This window comes from Saxophila tyrrhenica (genome assembly GCF_035928015.1).
Source record: "Saxophila tyrrhenica strain CCFEE 5935 chromosome Unknown scaffold_14, whole genome shotgun sequence".
Taxonomy (NCBI): domain Eukaryota; kingdom Fungi; phylum Ascomycota; class Dothideomycetes; order Mycosphaerellales; family Extremaceae; genus Saxophila; species Saxophila tyrrhenica.
Window position 1 is genome coordinate 539,942 of NW_027041746.1, and position 24,550 is coordinate 564,491.

Here is a 24,550-nt window from a genome sequence, read left to right on the forward strand (position 1 = left end):
GACTATGGTTTACGCCCTCCGGCGTCTGGGGCATGGATAATATGGAAGAGCATTGGCCAGCATAGCGAAGGGCGCTGGCGTCTTTGGGCCGGCGGAAACCTAGATTAGCTTGAGCCCTGGGACAGATGGCTGGCTTTACGACATGATACCAATAACTTCAAGAGTCTTTGCAAATTGCGCAGCGAGCGCTTCAGAGTCATTTACAGCGTATCTCATCATCTATCACCCAAACCCCATACACACATTTTCACCCTCAATAATCCGCATCCCCCAACCCACCCCTCGGCCCCTGCTTGACCCCCTTCTTCGCCGCCCGCTTATTCGCCTTGAAGTGCTTCTTCCCCTTCGCCACCTCACTCGGATCCACATCCTGCTCCAACGCCGCCACCGTTTTCAGCTTCCGCCCACTCAGCTGCTTCGACCCTTGCTCCGAGTACTGGTAATGGAACGGCTGGTTTACCACCCCATTCCCTTGTCCGGGGGCGAAGAATGCTTTATCCAACTTCGCTCCCTTCCGACCTTGTGGAGCTGGTGCGGGGAGGATGTCGGCGCCTTCGTCCATGAGACTTGGGTCCGCGGTATCGTTGAGCACAGCGTCGGCATCGGCAGCCATCTGGGCGCGGCGTTTCTGCGGCAGGTGCGCGAGGTCGTAGAGGTCGCGGTTGAAGGCTTTGGGGTCGATGGGCGGGTTGGTGTTGGGTGGTGGGTGGACGAAGAGGAGTTTGCCTTTGACGTAGTCTTTGAGGACGGAGCGGGCGGCGCGGCTTTCGTCCGGTTGGCCGAGGCCTTGGGTGAAGAAGCCTCGTGCGCGGGCGTAGGCGCGGAGGACTTCTTCGCCGGTGGGTTGGCCGGTGCCGCCTTCTTCTAGGGGGCGGGTGGCGATGCGCATGCCGTACACGGCTTCGAGGAAGGGCTTGGGGATGCGAGCTGCGACGAGGGCTGCAGGGCCGGTGTATTCGCGTAGTTGGTCGATGGGAAGCACGCCGGCGCACACCAGTTCGGCCTTTGTGGTTGCGAAGTTGGGGAAGACTAGACCCGGACAATCGCAGAGGATGACACGGGATGAGAGGTGGATGGTTTGGAAGTGCTTCGTCTTTCCTGGAGTGGCGGAAACGGAGACCTTCTTTGCTCCCAACAAAGCGTTGATGGTAGAGGACTTGCCCACGTTTGGGTATCCTACGAGGCCGATCTGCGTTTTCCGTTCGGGCACGGTAGAGGTGGCGGCTATGGGAGTTGGAGAGTGCTGGACGAAGAGGGCTTCGAGGTCGTCGGTGGTCAAAATGCGGGTTTGTTCTTCGATGGGCAGTTTGATTCCGTCGAGTTCAAGGTCTTGTGTTACTTCCGGGTGGGGTGCTGGGTCAACAGATTCCTCATCCACCCAATCCTCATCGTCTTCCTGCTCTTCTTGTAACGACATCTTTGCTGCTTCTTGGTCGATTCTAGTTCCTCCTTGGGCATCGATCTCTTCTGCTACATCATTGTCGTCGAGCACATCATTTTCGTCGCTGTCTTCCTCGTCCTCGGCACTCTCTGCGCCGTCCACATCCTCTTCCTCATCTTCTCTCGCCTCGTTCATCTCACGTGCCAGCTCCGCCGAGAAGAATCGGAAGTTGATGCCGTTCTCCACGAAGTACTCCGCCCAAGCCTTTCGCTGGTCCTCTGTCATCATATCCGCCTTGTTGACCAGCAACAGATTGCGCTTCCTCTTACCCACCTCTTTCACGTACCGCTCCAGATCCTCGCATCGGAACAAAAGCGGATTTCTGGCATCCACGATCTGTACAACCAGGTCACACCTCTCGATGACTCTCCACAGCTGCCTCCAAACCTCCAGATTTCGCTCAAACGGTGTCATCAACAGATCATCCACCTCTTGTAGCTCCGCCAGCCCCCTTCTCCAGTCCAGCAAGCTTGCCCTCTCTCTGTCGTCTAAATCTCGAGCTGTCGTATTCTCATCCCACTTCGGTCGCCGTGGCACCGTCAGACGCGCACGCTTCGCATTCTGCTTCCTCACCACTCCTCTCTCTTCCTCCCGCGAAAGCAGGTACGGATTTTTCTGGTCGCGGTGGATAATCTTGACGTTGTTCATCTTCTCCGCCGTGAAGTCTGTACCAGCCAGCTCTGCTGTAGAAAGGAATTCGTCCAACGCGCCTTGCTCCGTGACCGAGCGCATCTTCATCCATTCTGCCTCCTTCTTGGCGGGCGTGATATAGGAGTTGCCGGACTGGTCGGTCCGCGTGATGGAACCAGGCTGGTTGGAAGCGGATGTGCGGTGCATGTTGGAGTTCTTCGACTTGAAGCGGTCCTGGAGGGCGTGTCAGTATGTGCAGAGGGACCTGGTGGTGTGGAAGACATACGTTCATCAGGCTGTTGCCGAGCCCAACGGCGTTCTTGCTCTTAGGTAAGACCATGGTTGCGGTATTTTCGTGGCTGTAGAGTGTTGTGAGTGGTATGGGAGAGTTGAAGGAGTACTATGTGTGAGAAATCGGAGAAGAGTCGATCTAAGCAGAAGTGACGTCGCTCGCCTCGCCCCACCAGGGTCCAATTTGTGAATTATTTTGGTAGGGCCAGGCTCGATTGAAAGATAACCACAGTCTACGCAACCAGATACAGAACAAGCTAAACGTCAAGATGCCGCGCCGCAAGTTCATCGACAAGAAGAATGCGACGACCTTCGCCCTCGTCCACCGCGCCGGCGACGACCCGCTCTACCACGACCAAGATGCCCCCTCCATGGTCTTCGCCGAAAAGCCCACCACACAACCCAAGTCCCTTCGTCGTGCGAGGGAAGACGACTATGCCTACTCCGACGTCGAATCCGTAATATCCAGCTCCCAAGGCGAAAGGTACAGATCGAACAAAGTCCGGGAACGAGGCGACCTTGAAGACGAATTCGGAATCGCCTTCAAGCCGAATGAGGGTCAGGCGGCGCAGCACGGTGTCTTCTACGACGATACCGAGTATGACTACATGCAGCATATGCGCGAGCTCAACGGCGGTGGGGGAGGGAGCGTGATGTGGGTCGAGGCTTCGGCGCCGCCGCAGGCGAAGAGGAAGCAGAAGCTGGAAGATGCGTTGCGAGATATCGATCTGGATGGGCAGAGCGTGGGGACGGCAGACACGAGCGCGAGTAAGGCGAGGAGTCTGTTGCCGGAGGAAGTGCTGCCGAGTGAGTTTGTGAGGAAGAGGAATTACCAGGACCAGCAGGATGTACCGGACGATCTGGCAGGGTTCCAGCCTGATATGGACCCCAGATTACGCGAGGTGCTGGAGGCAATGGAGGATGAGGAGTACGTGGACGATCTGGACGAGGACGATATTTTCGGTCAGCTGATCGGGGATGGTGAGGTGGACGAGGACGAGTTTGAGATGTTTGGGGAGCAGATGCTGGTCGACGAGGACGAGGCGTTGACCTTTGATGAAGATGGCGGCCCAGCAAATCTCGACGATGACGAAGGATGGGAGAGCGATGATACGATCAAGGCCGCCAGCCCTCCACCCACCACAGCATCAGAAACTCCCTCCCTACAAGATCTCAAATCCCAAGGCGAAATGCTACACCCACCTACCGAGCCTCAAGCCCAACTTCCAGCCGACCCAACCGCAGGCGCCTGGCTCGACGAATACAAAAAGTTCAAGTCCGCACCCAAACCCAGCGAAACCACCCCATCCACGCCCCTACCACCTCCCGCCGCCCTCTCCTCCGCCGCCGCACCCTCCAACGTCCCTTCCACCCGCAAATCCCGCAAACGCGGCACAGGCGCCTCAACCAACTTCTCCATGACCTCCTCCACCCTCTCCCGCACCGCGCACCAACGCCTCCTCGACGCCCGCTTCGACAAACTCGAGTCCGACTACTCCGCCGACCGCTTCCCTGACGACGAGAACGACGCGGCGAGTGGGCTAGGCAGCATGGCTTCCGGCGTTACCGGCACGAGTCGCATGAGTGCGATGAGCGGGATGAGTAGGGCGAGCACGCTGTCGCAGGTGAGAGAGTCGGGCCCGAAGAGCGTGAGGCAGGACTTTGATGGGATGATTGATGATTTCTTGTCGACTACTGGGTCGGGCAAAGGAGCGAAGAGGAGGGGGTTGAGGAAGGGGAGGGTGGCAGACGAGGGGTTGGCGGGGTTGGATGAGGTGAGGCAGGGGCTGGGGCCGGCGAGGGTGAAGGGAAAGAGTGCTGCTGCTGGGTGAGGGTTGGCTATGCACTGGTCAGTGGGCACAGCTCTCTTTAATCCAGGCTGGTCACACTGGAATGGCAAAGCGCTTAGCCTACCAGGTGTACGTAGAGAAGCAGCATGATACCCTAGAACAACCTTCATTTGCAGCAAAATAGCCTCGGTGTGACTCTGCGTTTAATAATGGCTTTTGTACGTTGGCGAGGTAATCTCAGCACTCGGAGGACAAATCGCGCTACCTAATATTTAATTAATCCAAAACCCACCCCTCCGTCGACAACGGGAAAGCCTGGCAAGCTTACCTACCTCGACAAACGCCTAATAACGACTTAACGACTGTCGTTCGATTCCCTGCACGCGGCATCAAGCAGAAGGTTCCCCCACCGGGGTGGATTCGAGCGATCTCAAATCAGGGGTTGGCTCGAGCCTCTTGTAGTGAATGAATGAGTATAACCAGGCTTCTTCTCCTTTGGAAACGGGCTTGAGTGTCTCTTCTACTGGCTCGCTCCCTTGAGGGGGTGGGTTGGGTGTTGTCTTTTGCTTCCTTGGAAGGCTCTTTTTCATGCTTTGTGACTTTTGCTCCGAGTAGGATCGTTCAGTGGGTTTGTGGAGGCGTTTAGTTTGACTTATTTTTTTTTTTAAAAGACAAGGATGTACGCCGAGATTGCTACAGGCGCGCACAATGTCGGCGGATGTTGGGCTGTCGGACTGGAGGGACGTGGATTGAGTGACGCCCAACGGGGTAGGTGGAGTTATAGTTGTAGTGTTGACTATGACGAAGGCGAACATGGACGAAGAGCCAAAGAGCAGACTCACGTAGTTTGGAGGCCAATCTCTGTATATTGTATTCGTGGTATTTTTGAAGTGCGCGTGGCAGAAGTCCTCCTGGCTCATGGCCTTTCTCGGGACTACTCCTCCTCGCAGAGCTCCACCCCATAGTCGTTCTTCAGCCACGATAACGCCATAAACGCTGCAATCGACGCCCTCTCAGTGATCCCACGGATGCTTCAGGCCCAGTAACGCCGCGCCGTCGTGTCGCATTCGGTAGAAGAGCTACATCGCACCCAGTCAGGTTCAACCAGACTCTCGTAGGAATCTTTACGTGGGGCATGACCTACAAAGAACCACATCGACGCTCCGAGCCCTACCGCCGCGAATCGGTATAGAGGTCTTGCGGGATGGATGTGGATGGGGTGGCCGCTTGTTGCGCCGGCTCTAGGTGGTCCTCCTGCCATTGCGGGACTGTGTTCCGGTCAGTTGGTGTCGAGGAGCCGTCTGAGGGTATACGCACACTGCTTGTCTCGTTATTTGCTTGCGGCCTTTGTCGTTCAGAGCATGGGAGTCTTTTCCTGAGTCGTCGAGTGAAGTGAGGTCGCTGGTGAGGTTGGGGAAGTCATCTCCTTTAGGAAGTTGCGACGTAGATCGTCGAGATCCTGGCTCCAACGAGAAGTGAAGGTCACGTAACGCGACATTAACCACAGACACCACGTGCGACACCAGCGCACGACCCCAGGCCTAGCCAAGCGCTGTCGGACTGGCGGTCTCGTGGAATCATTTTAAATGCGCGCTCCTCGCTAGCCGACCTACGCCTTCACCATCGCCCAGCTGGACTGGCATCTGTTAACACGCGCAACACACACCGAGCCGCCACGAGCTTTTCAACATGGGCAGCGTAACGACTCCGACAGCACCCACGACCGGCGAAGGCATCAGCACCGATCCTACTCAGCGACGCTTCCGAGGCGCGGCCAAGTTCACCGAATATGACCAGTTCCCAGAGAAGCTTGGGGAGGGCACCTTCGGCATTGTCTCCAAAGCGCGGTCGAAGCGCACTGGCAACATCGTGGCCCTGAAGAAGATCCTGATGCACAACGAGAAGGAAGGGTTTCCCATTACTGCTCTGCGGGAGGTCAAACTGCTCAAGATGCTGAGCCATCCGAATGTCTTGCATTTGGAGGAGATGGCGGTAGAGCGGTTGCAATCTGATGGCAAGTCGACTGGCGGGAAGAAGCGTGCAACACTCTACATGGTCATGCCGTACATGGACCATGATCTGAGCGGCATGTTGACGAACCCGGACATTCGATTTTCCGAGGCACAGGTCAAGTGTTACATGCTGCAGCTGCTGGAAGGTCTACGCTACCTGCACGACTCGCACATTCTACATCGCGACATGAAGGCAGCGAACCTGCTAATCTCCAATCGCGGCCTGCTGCAGATTGCAGATTTTGGACTTGCACGGCATTACGAGGGTCAGACACCGCAGGCTGGGCGCGGCAACGGGGATGCAGTGAGAGACTACACTAGCTTAGTGGTGACGAGGTGGTATCGGCCGCCGGAGCTCTTGCTTACGCTGAGGCGATATACGCCCGCGATTGACATGTGGGGTGTCGGGTGAGTGTCGAAGAGAAAGCCAGGCAAAACCTGATGCTGATCAAATCACAGCTGCGTATTTGGCGAAATGTTCGAGCGCAAGCCCATCCTTGAAGGCAAGAGTGACACCGACCAGTGTCACCGGATTTTCCAGCTCGTTGGCTCTCCCAATGACAGCACAATGCCCGGCTGGTCTGAGCTGCCGGGTTGCGAAGGCACGAAGGACTTTCCATTCCAGCAAGGCGACATTGAGAAGCGCTTTGGACCGCGTGTTGGACCCAAGGGCATAGATCTGCTGAAACAGCTGCTATGTCTGGACTGGCGGAAGCGCATCAACGCCATCGACGCTCTGCAGCACGAATACTTCACCACCGCGCCTTTGCCCAGCCGGCCTGAAGATCTGCCCAAGTACGAAGACAGCCATGAACTCGACTCAAGAAGACGAGGCCACGAGAAGCAACGGGCTCAAATTCCGCCTGCCCCTGCTGGTGGTACAGTCGGCATGGGCCCGGACGAGTGGGGTGGCTCAGGTCCTGTCGGTAACTATGGGTACGGTGGCGAACGTCCGCCGCGTCGCGACCGCGGTCCCCCACCCCGAAGCTACGACGATCGGAGCAGAGGTCCACCACCAGCTTCTGATGCACGACAGCCGGCCTGGCGACAAGATCAACAGCGCGGCAGAGGAGGAGGACCACCGGTTCCCGGGCCAAATGCCGCCAATCTCCCGCCTCGTCCTGACGTCCCTGCACGTCCTGTTCAGCCTCCTGGTGGCAGAGACAGAGGCGGAGCTGGCGGTGTGGACACTTACATTCCCTCCTACTCTTCTGCCAACCCGAGCGATCGCGATCGCCCTCCAGGCCAGTCATACGACCGCAGCCGGCGTGGCAGTCGTGACGGCCCTTCGTATCGCGATCCAGATGCGCCGCCTCCCCTTTCGCAAAATGGAAGGGAGAGGGGAGCGTACCGGGACCCGGATGCGCCGAGACCTCCGCCTAGAGACCGTGAGTGGGATGGATATCGGGATCGAGACAGAGGAGGTGGGTATGGAGATCAGCGGCGGACGAGGAGTCGTAGCCCTGGTAGGTATAGGGACGCCGATAGAAGGCATGGGGGTGGCGAGAGGGAGCGGGATCGGGACCGGGTGGAGAGGTTGCAGAACAGAGAGAGAGACCATTACGATCGGAGGTGAGGGACATTGCTACGGATCATTTAGCGTAGGTGCTGGGTGGCGTTTCAAGAGTGGACATCGATGAATGGGTTCTGCCATTGCATGCTGGGTTTTGTGAAGCTGCGCAAGTCCATAAGCAGTATGGTTGCACGTGAATCTACTACAATGATACCATACGCTTGCGATCGACTTTTGCTATTCGATAGCCATGAACAATTGTCACGCAGAATGTATGCTTTCATTGGTGCCAGATGGTGCTCGATTCATGAAGTTGTATTCACATTGCCTCTTTCCGAGCACGGGCCGCTTCTAAAGTTCCCATCTTCACACGGGAAATCTTGTTGACCTTCTCCGTTCATCATCACCGCATGGTCTGAACACCCCCAAGTCGAGGCCCATCCCCTCGACATCTCACCACCATCATGTCCTCCCACTACACGCGCCCTCGCGCTGACAGCCGCCCCCTCTACTCCGCCGCCAACAGCCGCGACGCCTCAATGGACGAAGAAGAATTCCTCCGCCGACGCAGCGACATGTACCGCCGCGGCAGCAACATGTCCGAGGCCAGCTTCCTCGCGGACGTGGATATGGCGCAGGACGAGATGTTCTCGGGTCCGATGAGCGAGTCGGTGCCTACGGCTACGAGCACTTTCGCGTATCGCAGATCGCGGCGGGACTCGGACGCGGATTTTGAGTTTTATGATGAGGAGTTGGATGCTGATGAGAGTTTGGAGGAGGCGATCGAGGAGGAGGATGAGCTGGGGGCTTTGGAGAGGCAGGGGAGTTTTGATGCTTCGGATGCTTTTATGGAGCCCGAGGTAGACTTGGAAGAGGAGGGGCATGTAGGGAACGGGTACGAGGTTAGGAATGGACATGTCAGGAGGGAGAGCCGGCTGGAGAGGAAGAGCTCGGGGGTGTCCAAGAGCTCGAGGGGAAGCAGGACGTCGGCGGACACGCCCCTGTTGAGGCGGCATCATTCTGGTGGGAGTGATGCTAGTGGATTCCGGACCGGTGGCAGGGTGAGCCAGAAGATTTATATCTTGACGGAGGATATGACGATTGTGGTGGCCGGGTTCAAGACATCGTTGTTCGGCTTTGCGCTGTACCTGTGTGTGTGCTTGCTCACTGGAGGGCTGGGATACTTGCTCTTGCGGTGGCTGCCGAAGTGGTATGTCAAGCTAGTGGGCCGAACTACGCAGCTCGCGAAGTGCGACTGGGTCGTCATCGAGAACCAATGGGGTGAGATGATCGTGCAGGATATGCAGAAGCAAGTCTTCGGTCAGTCGCTATCATCTGTGTTTGGCCAGAGCGAGAGGAACAAGATGATGGACTACGATGAGTACGACGACCCGATCATGGACGAGCTCCGTATCCTAGACTACCGCTACATCCGGTTCTGCTTCCACCCGCTGAAAGACAAGTTCGTGTCTGGCAATGTCTGGAAAGACCCCACATGGTCGAACATGGATGCTCTCACCACAGTTCGCGCTGGTATCGACAGTGACGAGCAGGAGAACCGGGAGCGCATCTTCGGGAAGAACGAGATCAACATTGAGATGAAGACCACCACTCAACTACTGATGGACGAGGCTTTCCACCCGTTCTATGTCTTCCAGATTGCCAGTATCCTCCTATGGAGCATGGACGAATACTACTACTACGCCGGCTGCATTTTCGTCATCTCAGTGGCAAGCATCACGACTACGCTCATCGAGACAAAAGCGACCATGAAGCGATTACGGGAGATCTCGAGATTCGACTGCGACATCCGCGTGCTACGATCTGGGTTCTGGCGTTATGTTGAATCGAGTGAGCTGGTACCAGGTGATGTCTACGAAGTCACAGATCCCAATCTTGGCCAGTTCCCGTGCGACAGCCTGTTACTTTCTGGCGACTGCATCGTGAACGAGAGCATGTTGACTGGCGAGTCTGTACCGGTATCCAAGACACCTGCCACAGACGAGACACTCGAACGCATCAGTCTGAGTGCTAGTGCCATTCACGCCGACGTCGCCAAACACATGCTCTTCAGCGGCACCAAGATTATTCGCGCTCGAAGGCCACAAGATGCCGACATCAACCAGGACGAAGAAGCGGCGGCTCTTGCTTTGGTGGTCCGAACCGGCTTCAACACGACAAAGGGCGCTCTGGTACGGTCGATGCTGTTCCCTAAGCCATCCGGCTTCAAGTTCTACCGCGACTCATTCCGATACATCTCGGTCATGGCATGCATTGCCGGCATTGGCTTCATTGCTTCGTTTATCAACTTCATTCGGCTGGGTCTGGAGTGGCACCTGATTATTGTCCGAGCCTTGGATCTGATCACCATTGTCGTGCCTCCTGCGCTGCCCGCCACGCTCACCATTGGCACGAACTTCGCTCTGGGTAGGCTGAAGCAGAAAAACATCTTTTGCATCAGCCCGCAGCGTGTTAATGTCGGCGGTAAGCTGGACGTCATGTGCTTTGACAAGACTGGCACGTTGACCGAAGACGGGCTGGACGTGCTTGGAGTAAGAGTTGTGAGCCGGCCAGCCAACAGATTCACTGACATTCTCACGGATGCTTCTGCGCTACTGCCGGGCGCGACGTACGAGCGGGATCCTACTTACGACTACAATGCCAACAAAGCGATCTTGTACACCATGGCAACCTGCCACAGCTTACGTATCGTGGACGACGAGTTCATTGGCGATCCTCTGGACTTGAAGATGTTCGAATACACCGGTTGGCAGTACGAGGAAGGCACGGAACGTGGTGCGGGCAACGCAACGGAGGACGAGGACGACCACTCGCTGTCGCCTTCCGTCGCCCGACCGCCACCTGGCCTGGAGTACGATCTAGACGAAGACCAGGACTCGCCTAACAGTCGACGCCCGATCGAGCTCGGTGTGCTCAAGTCTTTCGAGTTCGTCTCGCAGCTTCGACGAGCAAGCGTGGTTGTGCGCCAATTCGGCGAGAAGAGCGCCGATGTCTACGTCAAGGGCGCGCCCGAAGCCATGAAAGACATCTGCAAGCCGGAGAGCTTCCCAGCGGACTACGACGACTTACTAGCGTACTACACCCACCGCGGCTTCCGAGTTATCGCTTGCGCATCCAAGCATATCTTCAAGCTGAACTGGCTGAAGGTGCAGAAGATGAAGCGTGAGGAAGCTGAGAGCAACCTGGATTTCGTCGGCTTCATCATCTTCGAGAACAAACTGAAGCCTACAACGGAGGGCATCATTAGGGAGCTGCGGGATGCTGATATCCGCACTGTGATGTGCACCGGCGACAACATCCTCACTGCTATCTCGGTGGCCAGAGAGTGTGGGCTGATTGACAGGAATGCACACTGCTTCGTACCGCACTTCGAGGAGGGAGATGCGCACACACCATTAGCCAAGCTGACTTGGGAAAGTGTCGACAACCCAGTGTATCAGCTGGACGAGCACACACTCAAGCCGCTGCCGCCGCCAGCAGAGCACGACTCGAGCTTACCGTACGACGTCTCGAACCTGCGCAACTACTCGATAGCTGTTACAGGAGACGTCTTCCGCTGGCTGGTCGACTTCGCAAACCCCAAGCTTCTCCAGCAAATGCTTGTCCTAGGCCAGGTGTTCGCCCGCATGAGCCCAGACGAGAAGCACGAGATGATTGAAAAGCTGCAAAGCATCGACTACTGTGCCGGCTTCTGCGGCGACGGTGCCAACGACTGCGGTGCCCTCAAAGCTGCAGACGTGGGCATCAGTCTTTCGGAAGCCGAAGCCAGCGTCGCCGCCCCCTTCACCAGCCGCGTCTTCGACATCAGCTGTGTTCCTTCAGTCATCCGCGAAGGCCGCGCAGCACTCGTCACAAGTTTCAGCTGCTTCAAGTACATGTCGCTCTACTCCGCCATCCAGTTCACCAGCGTCAGCTTCCTCTACGCCTCCGCCTCGAACCTCGGCGACTTCCAGTTCCTCTACATCGATCTCCTGCTCATCCTCCCCATTGCCATCTTCATGGGCTGGACAGGCCCGTACCGCGAACTCTCCCGCAAACGACCGACCGCCAGCCTCGTCAGTCGAAAAGTCCTCACTCCCTTGCTGGGTCAGATCGCCATCTGCATCGTCGTGCAGCTCGTCGGCTGGGAAGCAGTGCGCAAGCAACCCTGGTACCAGCCACCCGTCATCGACCGCGATCACTCCAACTCGCACAACTCGGAGAACACGACGTTGTTCCTACTCAGCTGCTACCAGTACATTCTCAGCGCCATCGTGCTCTCCGTCGGCCCGCCGTTCAGGCAGAGCATGCGGCACAACCTTCCCTTCGTCATCACCATGTTCGTGGCGCTGGCGATCAGCAGTTATATGCTGTTCGACCCCGCGCCATGGCTGTACAAGCTGATGGAGCTGACGTACTTGAGCTCGGTGTTCAAGATCTTCATCCTCGTGCTGGGAATCGGTGGATTCTGCTGCATGTACCTGTCCGAGCGGCTGTTGTTCCCGCGGCTGGCGAAGGCGATTGGGAAGGGGTATGTTAGGGTGAGTGGGAAGGTGAAGAAGAGGAAGGAGTACAAGGAGATTATAGAGAAGATGCGGATATAAGAAGCGTGGCCGAGGTGTGTAGATATGCTATCAGGGCAGACTAGATACCCAGTGTAAATTGTACAGCTTCACACAATCGTTCGACCTTCTCTGGAAGTAGGAGTAGAGAACGAGTGTTGAAATGGTGGTCTATGATTGGCCGGACATCAAAAGGCGCTAGCTTAGGTTCAATTTCCCCTTCTCCTAAACAACTGTCGCCAGCGACGTGGCCACGAAAAGCTGTTCCGATCTTCGAGAAGAAGCTCTCAAAGCCTGCCTGACCGACCAGGCCGAAAAAGTCAGCTTCAAAAAGTGCCAAGCCCAGCTCGGCGCTCTTCTCCGAGCTTCAAGTTCTCATGAATTTGAGCGAGTCTCGAAAAATTGCCTAATTCGATCTTCGAGAAGGGGCAGACACGTCCGAGGCACCACGAAACTGGTCGAAGTCGTCGACCTCAAGGGCCTGCGACTGCTCGCGCCGCTTCTCGAGCGTAGAAACAGCTCAGAAAGGCTTCGTCAACTTTTTGTGGTCACGTCGGGAGGACGCGAGCTAGCGGCGGGTACTGCCAGCCAATCGAATCGTGAGATCCCAATGACAGATATGAGGCAGACGACTTCTCCGTCGAAACGATTCTCATGCTGCTACCAGACTTTGTCATCCATTCTACCCAGAACTTTTGTCCATCCCTCCATCCTGGGGTATCAGCCCGAATGCACCCAACGCTATGCACCCACCCCATCAATCCAAAAACGTAAACAGATTCGTATGCACCACATTCAACGCCCTGCTCGCCTCCCTCTCCTCAATCACACAGCTAATATTAATCTCGCTCGCTCCCTGCGAGATCATCTCGATATTGATGCCGTGCTCTCCCAACGTGCTGAAGAACTTCCCGCTAATGCCGACCATGCTTCGCAACTGTCTACCGACAAGGCTGATGATGGCCATGGATGGCACGAGATCGACGTCGCCCCATCGCTGGAGATCGTTGACGGCGCCTTGGAGGGACTCGTCTTCGATTCGGAGCTCCTCTTCGCCGTGGCCGGATAGTAGGCTGATCTCGGAGTGCAGGGCCATACTAACGTGCACCTCCGATGAGGAGATGAGGTCGACGGAGAGTTTGTGCTTGTCTAGTATGCTGAAGATGGAGCCTAGGAAGCCGTGGGCACGGGTGCGTTTCTTGCTGTGGACGTTTAACACGGTGATGCCGGACTTGATGGTCACAGCGGTTGGGCGGCGTGGCATGTCTTTGGCGAGCAGATTTGAAGCGCTGCGGTTACGGAAGAGGCCTGGACGACGAGCTGATAGGTCGTCGGTGCGAGAGGGCGTGATGATCGTACCGTCGTTGCGCGGGTTCATGACGTTCTTGATGCGGATCGGGATGTGCGCTTTAATGACCTGGTCCATGGTGAAAGGGTGGATGACTTCCGATCCATAGAACGTCAACTCGGAAGCCTCGCTCGGCGTAACAGAGTCCAGCAGACGAGCAGTGGGCACCTTGCGAGGGTCCGCAGTGAAGATGCCATCAACCTCCTTCCAAATCTGCAGCTCTCGAGCTCGCAAGCCGACCGCCACCAGCGCAGCACACAAATCCGTATAGCCGCGACCAATCTGCTCCAGCAGCCCACCCGGTACTAAACCAAAGTATCCAGTAACAACCGGTACAGCATCCTCATCCATAGCAAGGACACGCTCCGCAAGCGCCTTCGCAAGACCAATGTAAAAGTCATCCCCGAAGCCCTTAGCAAACGGGAAATTAATGACTTTACTCATGTCCACATACACGGCCTTGATATCCCTCGCCTGCAGCAGCGCGGTCATGTACAGACACGCCAGCTTCTCACCAGTCGACATGATCATGTCCTTCGCCTGCGTCGAGACTTCTTCCAAATTCCGCGCACTCTGTAGGATCACTTCCAAACCATTGCATTCGGTCATGACATCCTTCACATACTGCTTCCGTAGCCCGGCATTCTTCTCTCCAGTAAGGTCGGCTTCGCCAGCTTGGATGTGATCTGCTCTTATGGCCTCCACGATTTCCATGAACCCACCCACTTGGTCCTTCGCATGTCTCGCGGCTCGGAGAAGGCGATTGGTCGTCCCTTCGCTTTTCGTGTTCGTGGAGCGGGCGGAACAGACGATCGCGAGCCGCTGGTCCTTGAGACCTGGAATGACAATGTCCTCTGCGATTTTGGCACCGAACTTGCCTACGCTGGTGCCGCCAAACTTCTGGACCACCCAATTGGCACCGCCGGGCAGTTCCTTCTCTTGCGAATGGTGTATTCTCCCTTCAAACCCACCGGGTATGAGCCCATCGATGAAGGCGCTGTGGTCTCCGGTTTCCCGAGCCGACCTGATGATAGGGAAGTCCATGATGTTCGCTCGCTTGTGCGCAGGATAAGGGGTAAGAAGATGTCAACTAACAAGGTAGATGTGAAGAAGAGATGTGGTTGGTAATAAAAGTGACTCGGCTTTCTGACTCGAGGCGATGGCGTGCAAATTTGGTGGGGTCTCGCATGCAGGAACAGATCTCGAACTTTTGGATGGGGTCGGCAGATCCGTTGGCGGATGCCGAATGGTTCTGAGACAAGTCGATTGATACTGGAGTTTTGAATGATATTCTGAATGGCTTCTCCAATGAAGCAACGACTTGGAACGTCTGGCAGCTCTGCTGGATATAAAGTGAAAGCGTCCCGCCTCGGAGAGTCTGTTATATGTACGGTCAAGCAATCCCGCACGCTAATCACATTGAATGCATTCATGCAGCTATGTAGATCCCTCAAGTCGTTATAGAATACGGCGCAACATTCGGATCCAACGCCCGCCACACAAACGGCATACCCTGGCTCAACCCGTCCGTGTCGAACGTCCTCCCGCTGACATCGGCACTGAACGCTTGCATGTCCTTCTTGAACTTCGCTGCTGCTTTCCGTGTCTTCGGGTTCATGCGGTCGAGCATGTTGGGGTCGTCGAACATGTGTAACAGTGCTCGTTTGCTGCCGACAAACTTTGGACGTGCGAACAAGGCGCCGACGGCGAATTGGGTCAGGACTTGGTTGAATGGTGGGAGGTAGTTCGCTACGTTTTTGATGCCTTTGCGGGTCGGGATGGGCTTGTAGAGGGCAGGTGGGTGGAACGGCAAAGTGGATGAAATGTCGATCAGTTCGTTGGTGTTGACTGTGTGGTGCGAGGTTGATGCTAGATGTGCCTGCAACAATCGATCAGCTCTACACGTCGGACAAAGTATTCGGGATACTCACAATGTGGGTCAAGACATCGATCAGATCGCCATTGCTCGTGATCGATGGGAAGTCAATGGCTTCAGCAGGACCTTGCGCTTCAGTGACCCACGCCTGGAGTTCTGCATCTCTTGTGATAGCTTTTTTCGTGGCATAAAATGAGTTCACGAAAGTGGCCATGAACCTTTCGATAGCATCGTGAATAGTGGAAGCATCTTCATAGAACGGGAAACTCTTCAGAGCCGGGCCAACGTTCGAGTTGATCAGCCCGCGGGCTCCTAGCTCTGACTCGAAGTAGTTGGATTCAAACCGCCCGCTGCCCTTGTTCTTGTAACGATCAGTAGTATAGTCCTGCGCGGACTGGCCGGTATAAGGGAAGATCTGATCGACGACTGTGCCCGGGGCAAACAGAACGGTCTGTACAACGGTCAGCATGTTGTCTACACTGGTCACGAATCGAGTAGACTTCCCGCAGCAAGAGATTGGATGGCGAAGACTTCGAACATCACTATGGCCAACCACATTAGCTGCAAATCTCGAGGATTGGCTTTCGGCAAGGCATACATCTATTCAGCAAAGCAAGCACCGGATGATCCTCGCTCAGCGTCCGAACCGCGGCCATGTAAGCAATCTGAACCACCTCATGCGTCTGTGCAAGGTGATTCCACTGCGCAAACCAAAAGTCGTTCACATTCAGCATAATCTTGGCCAGAAGCCAATCGTTCGCGGTGTCTTGCGGCGTGTAAATCAAGTTCGACCCGACATTCGTGCGGATCGCCAAAGGCAGGAAATCGCCGGAAGAAGGGTCGATGTAGAAGTATGCATCGCATGCGGCACTGTAATGAGTGGTTGGTGGCAAGTTCTTCTGGTCGCGGTAGTCGGCGTAGAAGAGGCGTCCGTCAGTAAGCAGACTTTGCAGAGTTGACCCAGCGGTCTTTCTGGCGGTGGCGTCATCGATCTCGAACGCAAGGGTGTCCGACGAGGGGTTCAGCCGCCGCACCTGGTAAGGACTGTTCGATAGCCGCTCCATGGAGAAGAAGAGATCTCGAGTAAAGTTGGTTTCAGCTCCAGGATGAGGTCCTCTTGGCAAGGTGTTCTCCCAGTTGTTTGGGTACAGCTTTGTGTAGTCTTTGACAGAGTCCAGTCCATCGTATTGAGGCAAATTGACCGTGGCTTGTGTATCGTCTAGGACAGCACCCGCTAGCTCCGGTCGAATGTCCATCTGGATAGCAAGAAGGTCGGCAGCAGTTCGCAACAGACCAGTCGCGCCGGATGGATACGAGGGGCCACCTGCAATGGGCGGCCCATAGAGAAAAGTAAGCTGCTTCGTGGCTATCGCAGCCGCTCGAATGACGGGGTCATCAGCCTTCTGGGTAATTACAAACTTCGGGCCAGGTAGGGTAAACGGATTAGAAGCCGTGTCCGCTCCGCTGGTGTCCAGAGCGCCGATCAGACTCAATAGATCTGATGCTGGATTCTTGGATTGGCGCGGAAGAACGACGGCATTAACGAAAGAGTTATGAACGAGTGACAGTGCCAGGCCTTTAAGGGCGATGCGATGGAAGAACATGCTGAAGCGTTCTCGCTTCATGGAGCGATGCAAGAGGTACGACGGAAGAAATGGAGAACGTAAGAGGGTGTACGACTGAGGGACGGTCTGACTGCACGCCTTTCGCAGAGGCGAGCTGGAGAGCACCCATGGGGTAGAAAGAATGCGAGGAGGAATACTACCTTACCAACCCCATGTGACAGCCTTACTGCTTGTCCCAATAAGGTGCACAGTTAATCTCGCGAACACCAGTTCGACTTAGCTCCAGCCAGGAGCGGAAACAGAGCCGGCGCTTGTGCCAGATTCCTGACTCGCGTCTGTAGCGCAAGGATGGTTGAAGCGAACTGCAGAGGCAGAGTTGTGGATCTTCGTGAGGATGAGCGCCATACAGTCAGAAGTTCAGAACAGCCGTGATACAGTACGCCCGTCAAGACGCGGGAGGACGTAGGAGGACGACAGGATGAGGTGAGGTGAGCCCATCTTCCGCCGCAGGCCGAGCTGCTCAGCAGGAGCGCCGAGGTGTCGTCGGTTAGCCCTCTGGCATGCATGCTGCTTGTTTTGAGAACTGCATTTCATGGTGTCGCTGGGTGAGGGAGTTCACGGGAGGACAGTCAGGCGAGATGAAGAACGAGAAGACCCAACTGGCTGGTACATGATGGAGCGCTAGCGCGATGGACCGAGCCGAACCTTTCTTCACATGCGTCATCTTCGATATCTCACTTCACGTTCTAGGCACACGACTTCGGATCGTTCACCACTGCCAGCTTCCAGAGAGCACAGTACTCATCCTCACCTGTTCGACAGTGCAGGAGCACATCATCCATCATGGCGGACACCGAACGGCCGCGAACGCCACCTCGAGGCGAGCAATCCAACGCAGCACAACCTCCCATCACTCCGGAGCAGGTAAGACGCATGGAAGAGAACCGGTTGCGAGCCAAAACCCTACGAACACAACAAGAGCAGGCCTCAAAGCGCTCGGAGTCTGTACAGCCGGCGAACAACAACTCCATCGCCGGCCAGAAACGCCCTCATTCAGCTACTGTCCGCGATGCACGTCAAACGAATAGCGGCAGTCAGCATGGTGGTGCAAAAGAAGACCTTGTCCGTCCAGCGCGGAAGTTTCAGAAGTTTGTTGAATACGACTTCAGCAAGATGACGGACACGAAGGGTGGCTTCATGACAGCGGAGGATGATCCATTCAACAAAGCTCTGAATGCGCCGCAGAAGGATGAGAAGCCGGCGAACATGACGCTAAGGGAGTGGGAGCGGCAGCAGCTGGAGAAAAGGTTACGGCAGCAACGCGCTGGTCCTTACGAACCAGGGCTGAGTGTATTGAACGGAAAGGCGGAGGCGAAGAAGTGCAGAGAGTGCGGTAGTCAGGAAATAGACTGGCAGTGGGAGGAAGTGCTGCACGCGCAGGTTTGCAATGCCTGCAAGGAGAAATTCCCGGAGAAGTACTCGCTTCTCACCAAGACGGAAGCGAAGGAGGACTATCTCCTGACCGACCCGGAGTTGAAGGATACAAATTTGCTACCGCACTTGAAGAAGCCGAATCCGCACAAGTCGACGTGGAACGACATGATGCTTTTCCTTCGCTTTCAAGTGGAGGAGTACGCCTTCTCGGATCAGAAATGGGGCTCTGCGGAGAAATTGGATGAGGAGTTCGTAAGACGACAGCAAGAGACGAAGGATCGGAAGGAGAAGAAATTCAAGAGCAAGCTGAACGAGCTAAAGCGAAGGACGAGAGTTGATGCGTACAAGCGGGCGCGGACAGGCGGCGGAGGCGAGTTTGGGGACACCATCGGCAGAGGCAAGCACGAGCATGAGTGGGGTGCTTCTGTTGAGGATCCGGAGACAGGGATGACCAAGAGACGGTGCGTGGACTGTGGTATGGAGGTTGAGGAGCTGGAGTTCTGATGACTTGATCGATCCATGCCTAATGTTCGTTGTGATACCCCTGTACAGATGTGCATTTACATCAAGGCGATGTATTTATGAATTGAAGATCCTCGAGTACAGCAATTCATGCCTACCCATCCACAGGTCCATTACCGGTGTTGTTACCGCGGCCTCATGAGCCTTTCGATCACTCTCTCGCTCTACCGCATCGTTGACCCAACCCTGTAGTCTTGCGCTCGCAAGCGTGGCCTGAGACTGGTAGGGTCCGAAGACACTGGCACGCACAGCAGCCGAAAGCACTGCTTTTGCGTGGTTCAGCAAGAAAAGGTAAGCGGCATCGTGTGCAGATAGCCCCAGAGCAGTACACACAGCTCCAAACAGCGGAGCGAAGTGCGCGTTCAAACTCAGTCCAAAGGCATCTGGCTTGGACGTCTTCACCTTCGTAGCAAAACCCGACACCAAAGCGGCCGCGTCTCGCGCTTGTCCAGTCGATACAGAAGACCAAGACAGCGCCTTCTCCCACACCGCAAGCAGCGCTCTCCCCTGCCCTACACTTGCTCTCCTCGCCACGGTGCAAGGCGTACTGGCATCGAAGTCGTTGTCGAGGTCCTCAAGTCTCTCTGGCTCCGCGTAGCCAGTCAGTACGTACGGAAGGGCCGTACTGGCCACGTTGGCGATGGAGTCTTCCAGGAATCCATCAAAGGCTTGCGATTTGAAAGTGGAGTTAGAGTATTTGTGGTGGCCAAGGAAGGATTCTAGGCCGCTGCTGAAGGCGAAAGAGCCGAGGGGGAGTGCGGAGTCTGAGAGGAGCAGGAGGGTGTGCAGGGAGCCATTTGGTGAGGTATTCATCTGGTCATCATGCGCTCGTCGTTGAAGTAGGTATGCGTGTAGGTGTCCGAGGACGTGAGGTCGAGATCGGGATGCCCAATAGCGCGGTGGCACTAAGTGTCAGTCCGGACGATGTCTAGTATTCCTCCACCTCTCTTCCTACGACTCAAAATTACCTCCAGCCTCTTTGCACTTGGATGGCACTGCTGAATGTCTTCGACGGCACCTTCGACACCACTGCGTACTCAAGGTACATCCGAAAGGTACATCTGAGCTGTTCCTGGCAGCTCTCGAGGAGACACCTTCCGACCTCGGGGTAATGACATCTTAATGGGCGGCAGAGTAAGGCCTCCTCATCTTTCTTTAACACCATATCAACGTACCTACCGCGTCTCCATCTTGCGATCAGGTAGCGTGTACATTACTTATTACATCAAAACGTCACCATGGGCTCCGCAGGAGTAGCAACAAGTCATCATCTCTACCCTCCTTTCCCCTCAGACATCATCACCGCACCACTTGTTTCCATCTCCCTCTCCAAGCTCGAATCGGGCGATGAAGCAGAATCTCAAGCCTTCTACGATGCTTCAAAGAAGTTAGGCTTTTTCTATCTGAAGCTGGAAGGCTCATCGCTCGGAGAGAGTATGGTCAACGGCGCCGAGGAGTTGCACAAGATCCAGCAGGAGTTTTTCAAGCAGCCGAACTCTGAAAAGGAAGAGTTTGCAAGGGAGAAGATTGATCCATTCTTTGGCTACCGCAAAGCTGAGCTGAAGATTAAGGATGAGAATGGCCTTGTGAAGAGGAATGAGACGTACAATGTCAGCTATGTCTATGATGTTGATTCATCCAAGCTCTGACGTGTTACAGATGCGCAAAGACGACTTCATAGGTAATGCAGACCCACTCCCGTGCCATCCTCTGGTCACGAAGAACTGGAATGTCCTCAAACAATACGTCGTCGACTGTCGGGCGGCCATTGATTTGATGATCGGCCATCTGGAGACTCATCTACAGCTTCCAAAGAACGCTCTAGCCGAACTTCACCGTATCACAGCTCGCTCGGGCGATCATGTCCGATTCAACCAAGCAGCGATTCAGCCTTGGTCAGATGAACAAGCGCGCCAGGGCGAGCACACCGACTTCGGCACTTTGACGATCCTGATGAATTGGCTGGGTGGCCTCCAAATCAGACACCCAGAGACACAAGAGTGGGTTTACGTCAAACCCATCCCTGGATCTGCAATCGTCAATCTTGGAGATGCGCTCGTCAAGTTTACAGCCGGCATCTTACGGTCCAACATCCATCGTGTCGTCCCACCTGCTCCGCCTCAAGACGGCCTTACACGCAACAGCTTGGTGTACTTCTCGAGGCCGGAGGATGCGGTTGTGCTTCGCAGGCTGAAAGGCGGTTTGATCAACCAACAACCGCAGACTGAGAAGGATCAAGAGCCTGAGATGACGGCTCAAGAGTGGACGTTGAGGAGGAGTGTTGGTGACTTGAAGGGCGTTTATACGCACAAGGGCGGCTTGGAGTTGAGGGAGAGGCAGATGGTGGATGTCAAGTGATTTCTATCTCTTGTATCAAGCCTTGTGATGGGTTGCATTCAAAACCATTTGCTTGTCGGCACGGCCAGATACGTCCATTCCGATTCTCCGAAAGACGCCTCCTTCCCAAAGCGGTGGCGAGAGTGGGGTAAGTGCCGTCACGATGTGGCTTCCATCTGATGCTTTCTTGATCTTGGAGGTATATCGATGGATTGTCTCCCGTTTCGTTTGTCTGCTCAACTCCGATTCGCGTAATTTGCTACTGTAAAGCCATTTATATCGTTCTTACGGAACCGTTTCGGTTAGAAACCCCGGTCTTCACCACTGAATATATGAGCGAAGAAATGGTCTTCAACGGCTGCCATTATTCCAACTACGTGCCTTGACTCGAGCCGATCGAAAGACTTACTCTTCTGCCGACGGGGAATTGGGAGTCAGAACTCTCCGCTTCTCGGCCATACCAATGGCAGCACTCCATCCGTCCAACCCATACTACAACATCGCGCGGCACCAAGAAAGACCTGTTGGTGAAACGACAACCTCGCCCTTGGACTCAAACGTAGCAGCGCCACCAACACCAGGAAATGTCCCACGGTCTGCCTCGGTCTCATCGCAAACAGCTCCGTCCTCACGAGGCCAGCCAGCGGAACAGAGAAAAGGATCGACTAGCAGCCAAACCAACCGAAACGTAGCAAACTTCCGCACACGATCAATCGGCGGTCCTTGGGGAGGGGTCTACTTTGAACGCGACGTCGACACCTCCCCGCCCAACGACGACGAGATCATCATCGCCACTGTACGTGTAACAGACTCGTTCCGTCGAGCAAGCGTAGAAGGCAACTCGGAGCTGCCGGAACGACCAAGAAAGCGCAACTTCCTCCGGCGAGTCTCAACCCGTGTCTCTTCGCCTACGGATGGCAACCGGTACACCGCGCTGAAGATGCCGAGGAGGGATTATAAGAAGTATTTTGCCAGAGACCGCGATGGGAATTATGCTGGCACAGCGCCGGAGGTGGAGTGGTCGTACGAGGATCTTCAGTGGAGGTTTGGGGTTTACCAGGAAATGCCGTTGAGGACAATACCTGGAGGGCAGGAGTATGGGGAAGGTGGTTCTTCGGACGAGGCAGGCAGAGTGTATACTATCGGAGGGGCAGATGATCTCCAAGCGTCTGGAAGTTTCAGTGAGAGCCCAACGAAGCAAGAAGACGTCGGAGTTGATCCGATGAAAACCTGGAGCGGATTTGAAAGCGCGAGCGAAGAGCGGCGAGAATCCTTGATATGAAGCCTCTCAAACACGGCGTGCTCTTTAGCTAATTGTCACACCCTGCCACTCGACCTTTCCATTCACTACATCAGTGAGCAGCCCGTACGCCGTTGAGGCCGATGTCTTGACTACCGAAGTCTTGCTCCTGTACTGCTCAGCCAGCACATCCGCCAGTCGCAAATCTCCATCCCAATCGAGCTTGATAACCTGTACCTCACTCTCCGCCGACGGCTCCTCGACACCGCAATGGATGAAGTATGGCCGAACGAAAGCCGGAACGAACCTCTGCCGCTTGCAGTACGCAACGTGTCGGCGTATGAAAGCAGGCCAGAAGCCACCTCCGCTTTCGATCTCGTCGCCTTGCATCGATCCGCCGAGGGCAACACGCTCTTGGCCATGGCCACGCTTCACCCACTTGGGATCGATCGCGTCCGCCAGTTTAATGTCTGCGTCGGAAGCGTTGGGGTAGTAGATTGCAAACTGCTTGACTTTGGGCTGCCACTTCTCATAACCCTGCGCAAGCATACAGACGGTGGCGACGACTGCTCTGGAAGCGTTGTCAGGAACTTCGGCTCTCTGCACTTGGTAGTCCAGACGGCCGCCCAACTCATGAAGCTCATCTGCACTCATTCTTTCAGTCCGACCATTCCAGTCGAGGTGGACGATGGCCACGCCTTCATCGGCATAGTTTGCTTCGTCAGCGACGATGAAATACTTCTTCTCCAGCGTGGGATGCTTGAGACATCGATATGGATGTATCCTTGCAGCGTTCATTATTGAATCCTGCTTGGCACTGTTGGTGAGACGATGCGCTTTGCATCCCCAATCGCTGCGGTCTGCTTTCTTGTATGAGCTTCCGGGCTCCATTTGCTCGATCAATGAGTCTTGCTCAACGTCAGGGGTGGTGTAGACCTGGATGTGGAAACCAAGGGGTGGCGGTGTGCCATAATCTTGGTCCTGTTGGTCGTTCTCATTGTCCGTGGCACCATCTGGGCTGTCGTTAATCACGCTCCGGCGTGTGTCTGGAGCGGTTTCAACATCACCGCCCTCGTTCTCAGGCTGCGACGGAGCGGCCAGGCTGTTTTCCTTGGCCGCAAACCAATCAGTATTCCAGATGTTTAGACTTTGGAGCATTAAGCCGGATCTTTCCATGCTTGTCCACAGCTGTCCTGGCCTGCACTCAAGGTCATGATCGTCCAACGTGACGACCAGCACCAAATCCGAATCCGCGTAGACACACACAAGAAGATAAATTGGATCAAAGTTGCCTTCGCGTCCCAGCTGAACATGGGAGGCGACAATCTGCCTGAGTGTTTCCCCAACGAAGCGGGCCTTGGGTGGCAACTTGACTGTGTCGTCGTCACAACGTGATGCACATCGCTGACGGTAACGCTCAAGCGTCTTATCGTCCAGCTCACAGAGCGTGTAGAGGGCGAAGGGGAGGAAGTCCTCAGGTTGATCGTGGTATTGCCGCATTTCGGGGATCACATCCGGCAAGGTGAGGTCTGGTGGGTTGGCCATGTTAGGGTGGGCGTTCCTTCAATGGCAATTGAAACCTGTTCTTCACTTGTTCTGTCAAGCAGCTGAAGGCCTGAGACGATACGCAAGTGGGCAGCGGTTGTATCTTACAACGATGGGGGAAAGGTGGACGGGAGTTGTGAAGAAGGGCGACGTTGTCAGAAGCCGGGCGATTGTGCGAAGCTTGGTCAGCTGCTTCGCACTGCGCAACGAATCTCAGGATATGATAGTATTCCAGAGGAAGGCGCCGCTTTGTTCGTAAGACTTTATGGTAGTCGATGTGTAGCTTCCGAGCGATATGTGGGTTTCAGCATCTTGGAGGGAAGATCTGGGCCGTCCTGGCGGTTAGGCTTTCGTTAGCGTGCCGCGAAGCCTCCAGTTGCGGGTTAGTCGAAGCTTAGCTGAATAGGAGGTCGACTTCTGACTTCTCCTCTTTGTCAATGCCAG

General features: G+C 55.5%; 12 protein-coding genes across 12 annotated transcripts; 6 read left to right on the forward strand and 6 right to left on the reverse strand.

Moving 5' to 3' along the window:
- Nucleotides 1-253: 253 nt before the first annotated feature.
- On the reverse strand, nt 254-2,411 carry LTR77_008526 (uncharacterized protein; the record flags this gene model as incomplete). The annotated part of the gene is made up of 2 exons (XM_064805758.1): nt 254-2,305; nt 2,358-2,411. 2 exons carry the CDS (start codon nt 2,409-2,411, stop codon nt 254-256), a joined length of 2,106 nt encoding a protein of 701 aa, XP_064656218.1.
- Nucleotides 2,412-2,631: 220 nt separating this feature from the next.
- LTV1 lies at nt 2,632-4,194 on the forward strand (the record flags this gene model as incomplete). The annotated part of the gene is made up of 1 exon (XM_064805759.1): nt 2,632-4,194. The coding sequence occupies one exon, from the start codon at nt 2,632-2,634 to the stop codon at nt 4,192-4,194; it is 1,563 nt and encodes a 520-aa protein (XP_064656219.1).
- A 1,647-nt stretch (nt 4,195-5,841) lies between these two features.
- BUR1 (serine/threonine protein kinase, CMGC, CDC2/CDK subfamily) lies at nt 5,842-7,740 on the forward strand (the record flags this gene model as incomplete). The annotated part of the gene is made up of 2 exons (XM_064805760.1): nt 5,842-6,572; nt 6,624-7,740. The coding sequence occupies 2 exons, from the start codon at nt 5,842-5,844 to the stop codon at nt 7,738-7,740; spliced, it is 1,848 nt and encodes a 615-aa protein (XP_064656220.1).
- A 401-nt stretch (nt 7,741-8,141) lies between these two features.
- Nucleotides 8,142-12,281, forward strand: LTR77_008529 (uncharacterized protein; the record flags this gene model as incomplete). Its single annotated transcript, XM_064805761.1, has 1 exon — nt 8,142-12,281. The coding sequence occupies one exon, from the start codon at nt 8,142-8,144 to the stop codon at nt 12,279-12,281; it is 4,140 nt and encodes a 1,379-aa protein (XP_064656221.1).
- Nucleotides 12,282-12,996: 715 nt separating this feature from the next.
- LTR77_008530 (uncharacterized protein) lies at nt 12,997-14,631 on the reverse strand (the record flags this gene model as incomplete). The annotated part of the gene is made up of 1 exon (XM_064805762.1): nt 12,997-14,631. The coding sequence occupies one exon, from the start codon at nt 14,629-14,631 to the stop codon at nt 12,997-12,999; it is 1,635 nt and encodes a 544-aa protein (XP_064656222.1).
- Nucleotides 14,632-15,037: 406 nt separating this feature from the next.
- Nucleotides 15,038-15,932, reverse strand: LTR77_008531 (uncharacterized protein; the record flags this gene model as incomplete). Its single annotated transcript, XM_064805763.1, has 2 exons — nt 15,038-15,466; nt 15,519-15,932. 2 exons carry the CDS (start codon nt 15,930-15,932, stop codon nt 15,038-15,040), a joined length of 843 nt encoding a protein of 280 aa, XP_064656223.1.
- Nucleotides 15,933-15,946: 14 nt separating this feature from the next.
- LTR77_008532 (uncharacterized protein) lies at nt 15,947-17,067 on the reverse strand (the record flags this gene model as incomplete). The annotated part of the gene is made up of 2 exons (XM_064805764.1): nt 15,947-16,005; nt 16,062-17,067. The coding sequence occupies 2 exons, from the start codon at nt 17,065-17,067 to the stop codon at nt 15,947-15,949; spliced, it is 1,065 nt and encodes a 354-aa protein (XP_064656224.1).
- An 804-nt stretch (nt 17,068-17,871) lies between these two features.
- Nucleotides 17,872-18,966, forward strand: RAD14 (DNA repair protein rad14; the record flags this gene model as incomplete). The annotated part of the gene is made up of 1 exon (XM_064805765.1): nt 17,872-18,966. One exon carries the CDS (start codon nt 17,872-17,874, stop codon nt 18,964-18,966), a length of 1,095 nt encoding a protein of 364 aa, XP_064656225.1.
- A 75-nt stretch (nt 18,967-19,041) lies between these two features.
- On the reverse strand, nt 19,042-19,797 carry LTR77_008534 (uncharacterized protein; the record flags this gene model as incomplete). The annotated part of the gene is made up of 1 exon (XM_064805766.1): nt 19,042-19,797. One exon carries the CDS (start codon nt 19,795-19,797, stop codon nt 19,042-19,044), a length of 756 nt encoding a protein of 251 aa, XP_064656226.1.
- A 425-nt stretch (nt 19,798-20,222) lies between these two features.
- LTR77_008535 (uncharacterized protein) lies at nt 20,223-21,342 on the forward strand (the record flags this gene model as incomplete). Its single annotated transcript, XM_064805767.1, has 2 exons — nt 20,223-20,594; nt 20,644-21,342. The coding sequence occupies 2 exons, from the start codon at nt 20,223-20,225 to the stop codon at nt 21,340-21,342; spliced, it is 1,071 nt and encodes a 356-aa protein (XP_064656227.1).
- Nucleotides 21,343-21,784: 442 nt separating this feature from the next.
- LTR77_008536 (uncharacterized protein) lies at nt 21,785-22,603 on the forward strand (the record flags this gene model as incomplete). The annotated part of the gene is made up of 1 exon (XM_064805768.1): nt 21,785-22,603. One exon carries the CDS (start codon nt 21,785-21,787, stop codon nt 22,601-22,603), a length of 819 nt encoding a protein of 272 aa, XP_064656228.1.
- A 24-nt stretch (nt 22,604-22,627) lies between these two features.
- Nucleotides 22,628-24,106, reverse strand: LTR77_008537 (uncharacterized protein; the record flags this gene model as incomplete). The annotated part of the gene is made up of 1 exon (XM_064805769.1): nt 22,628-24,106. One exon carries the CDS (start codon nt 24,104-24,106, stop codon nt 22,628-22,630), a length of 1,479 nt encoding a protein of 492 aa, XP_064656229.1.
- Nucleotides 24,107-24,550: the final 444 nt, after the last annotated feature.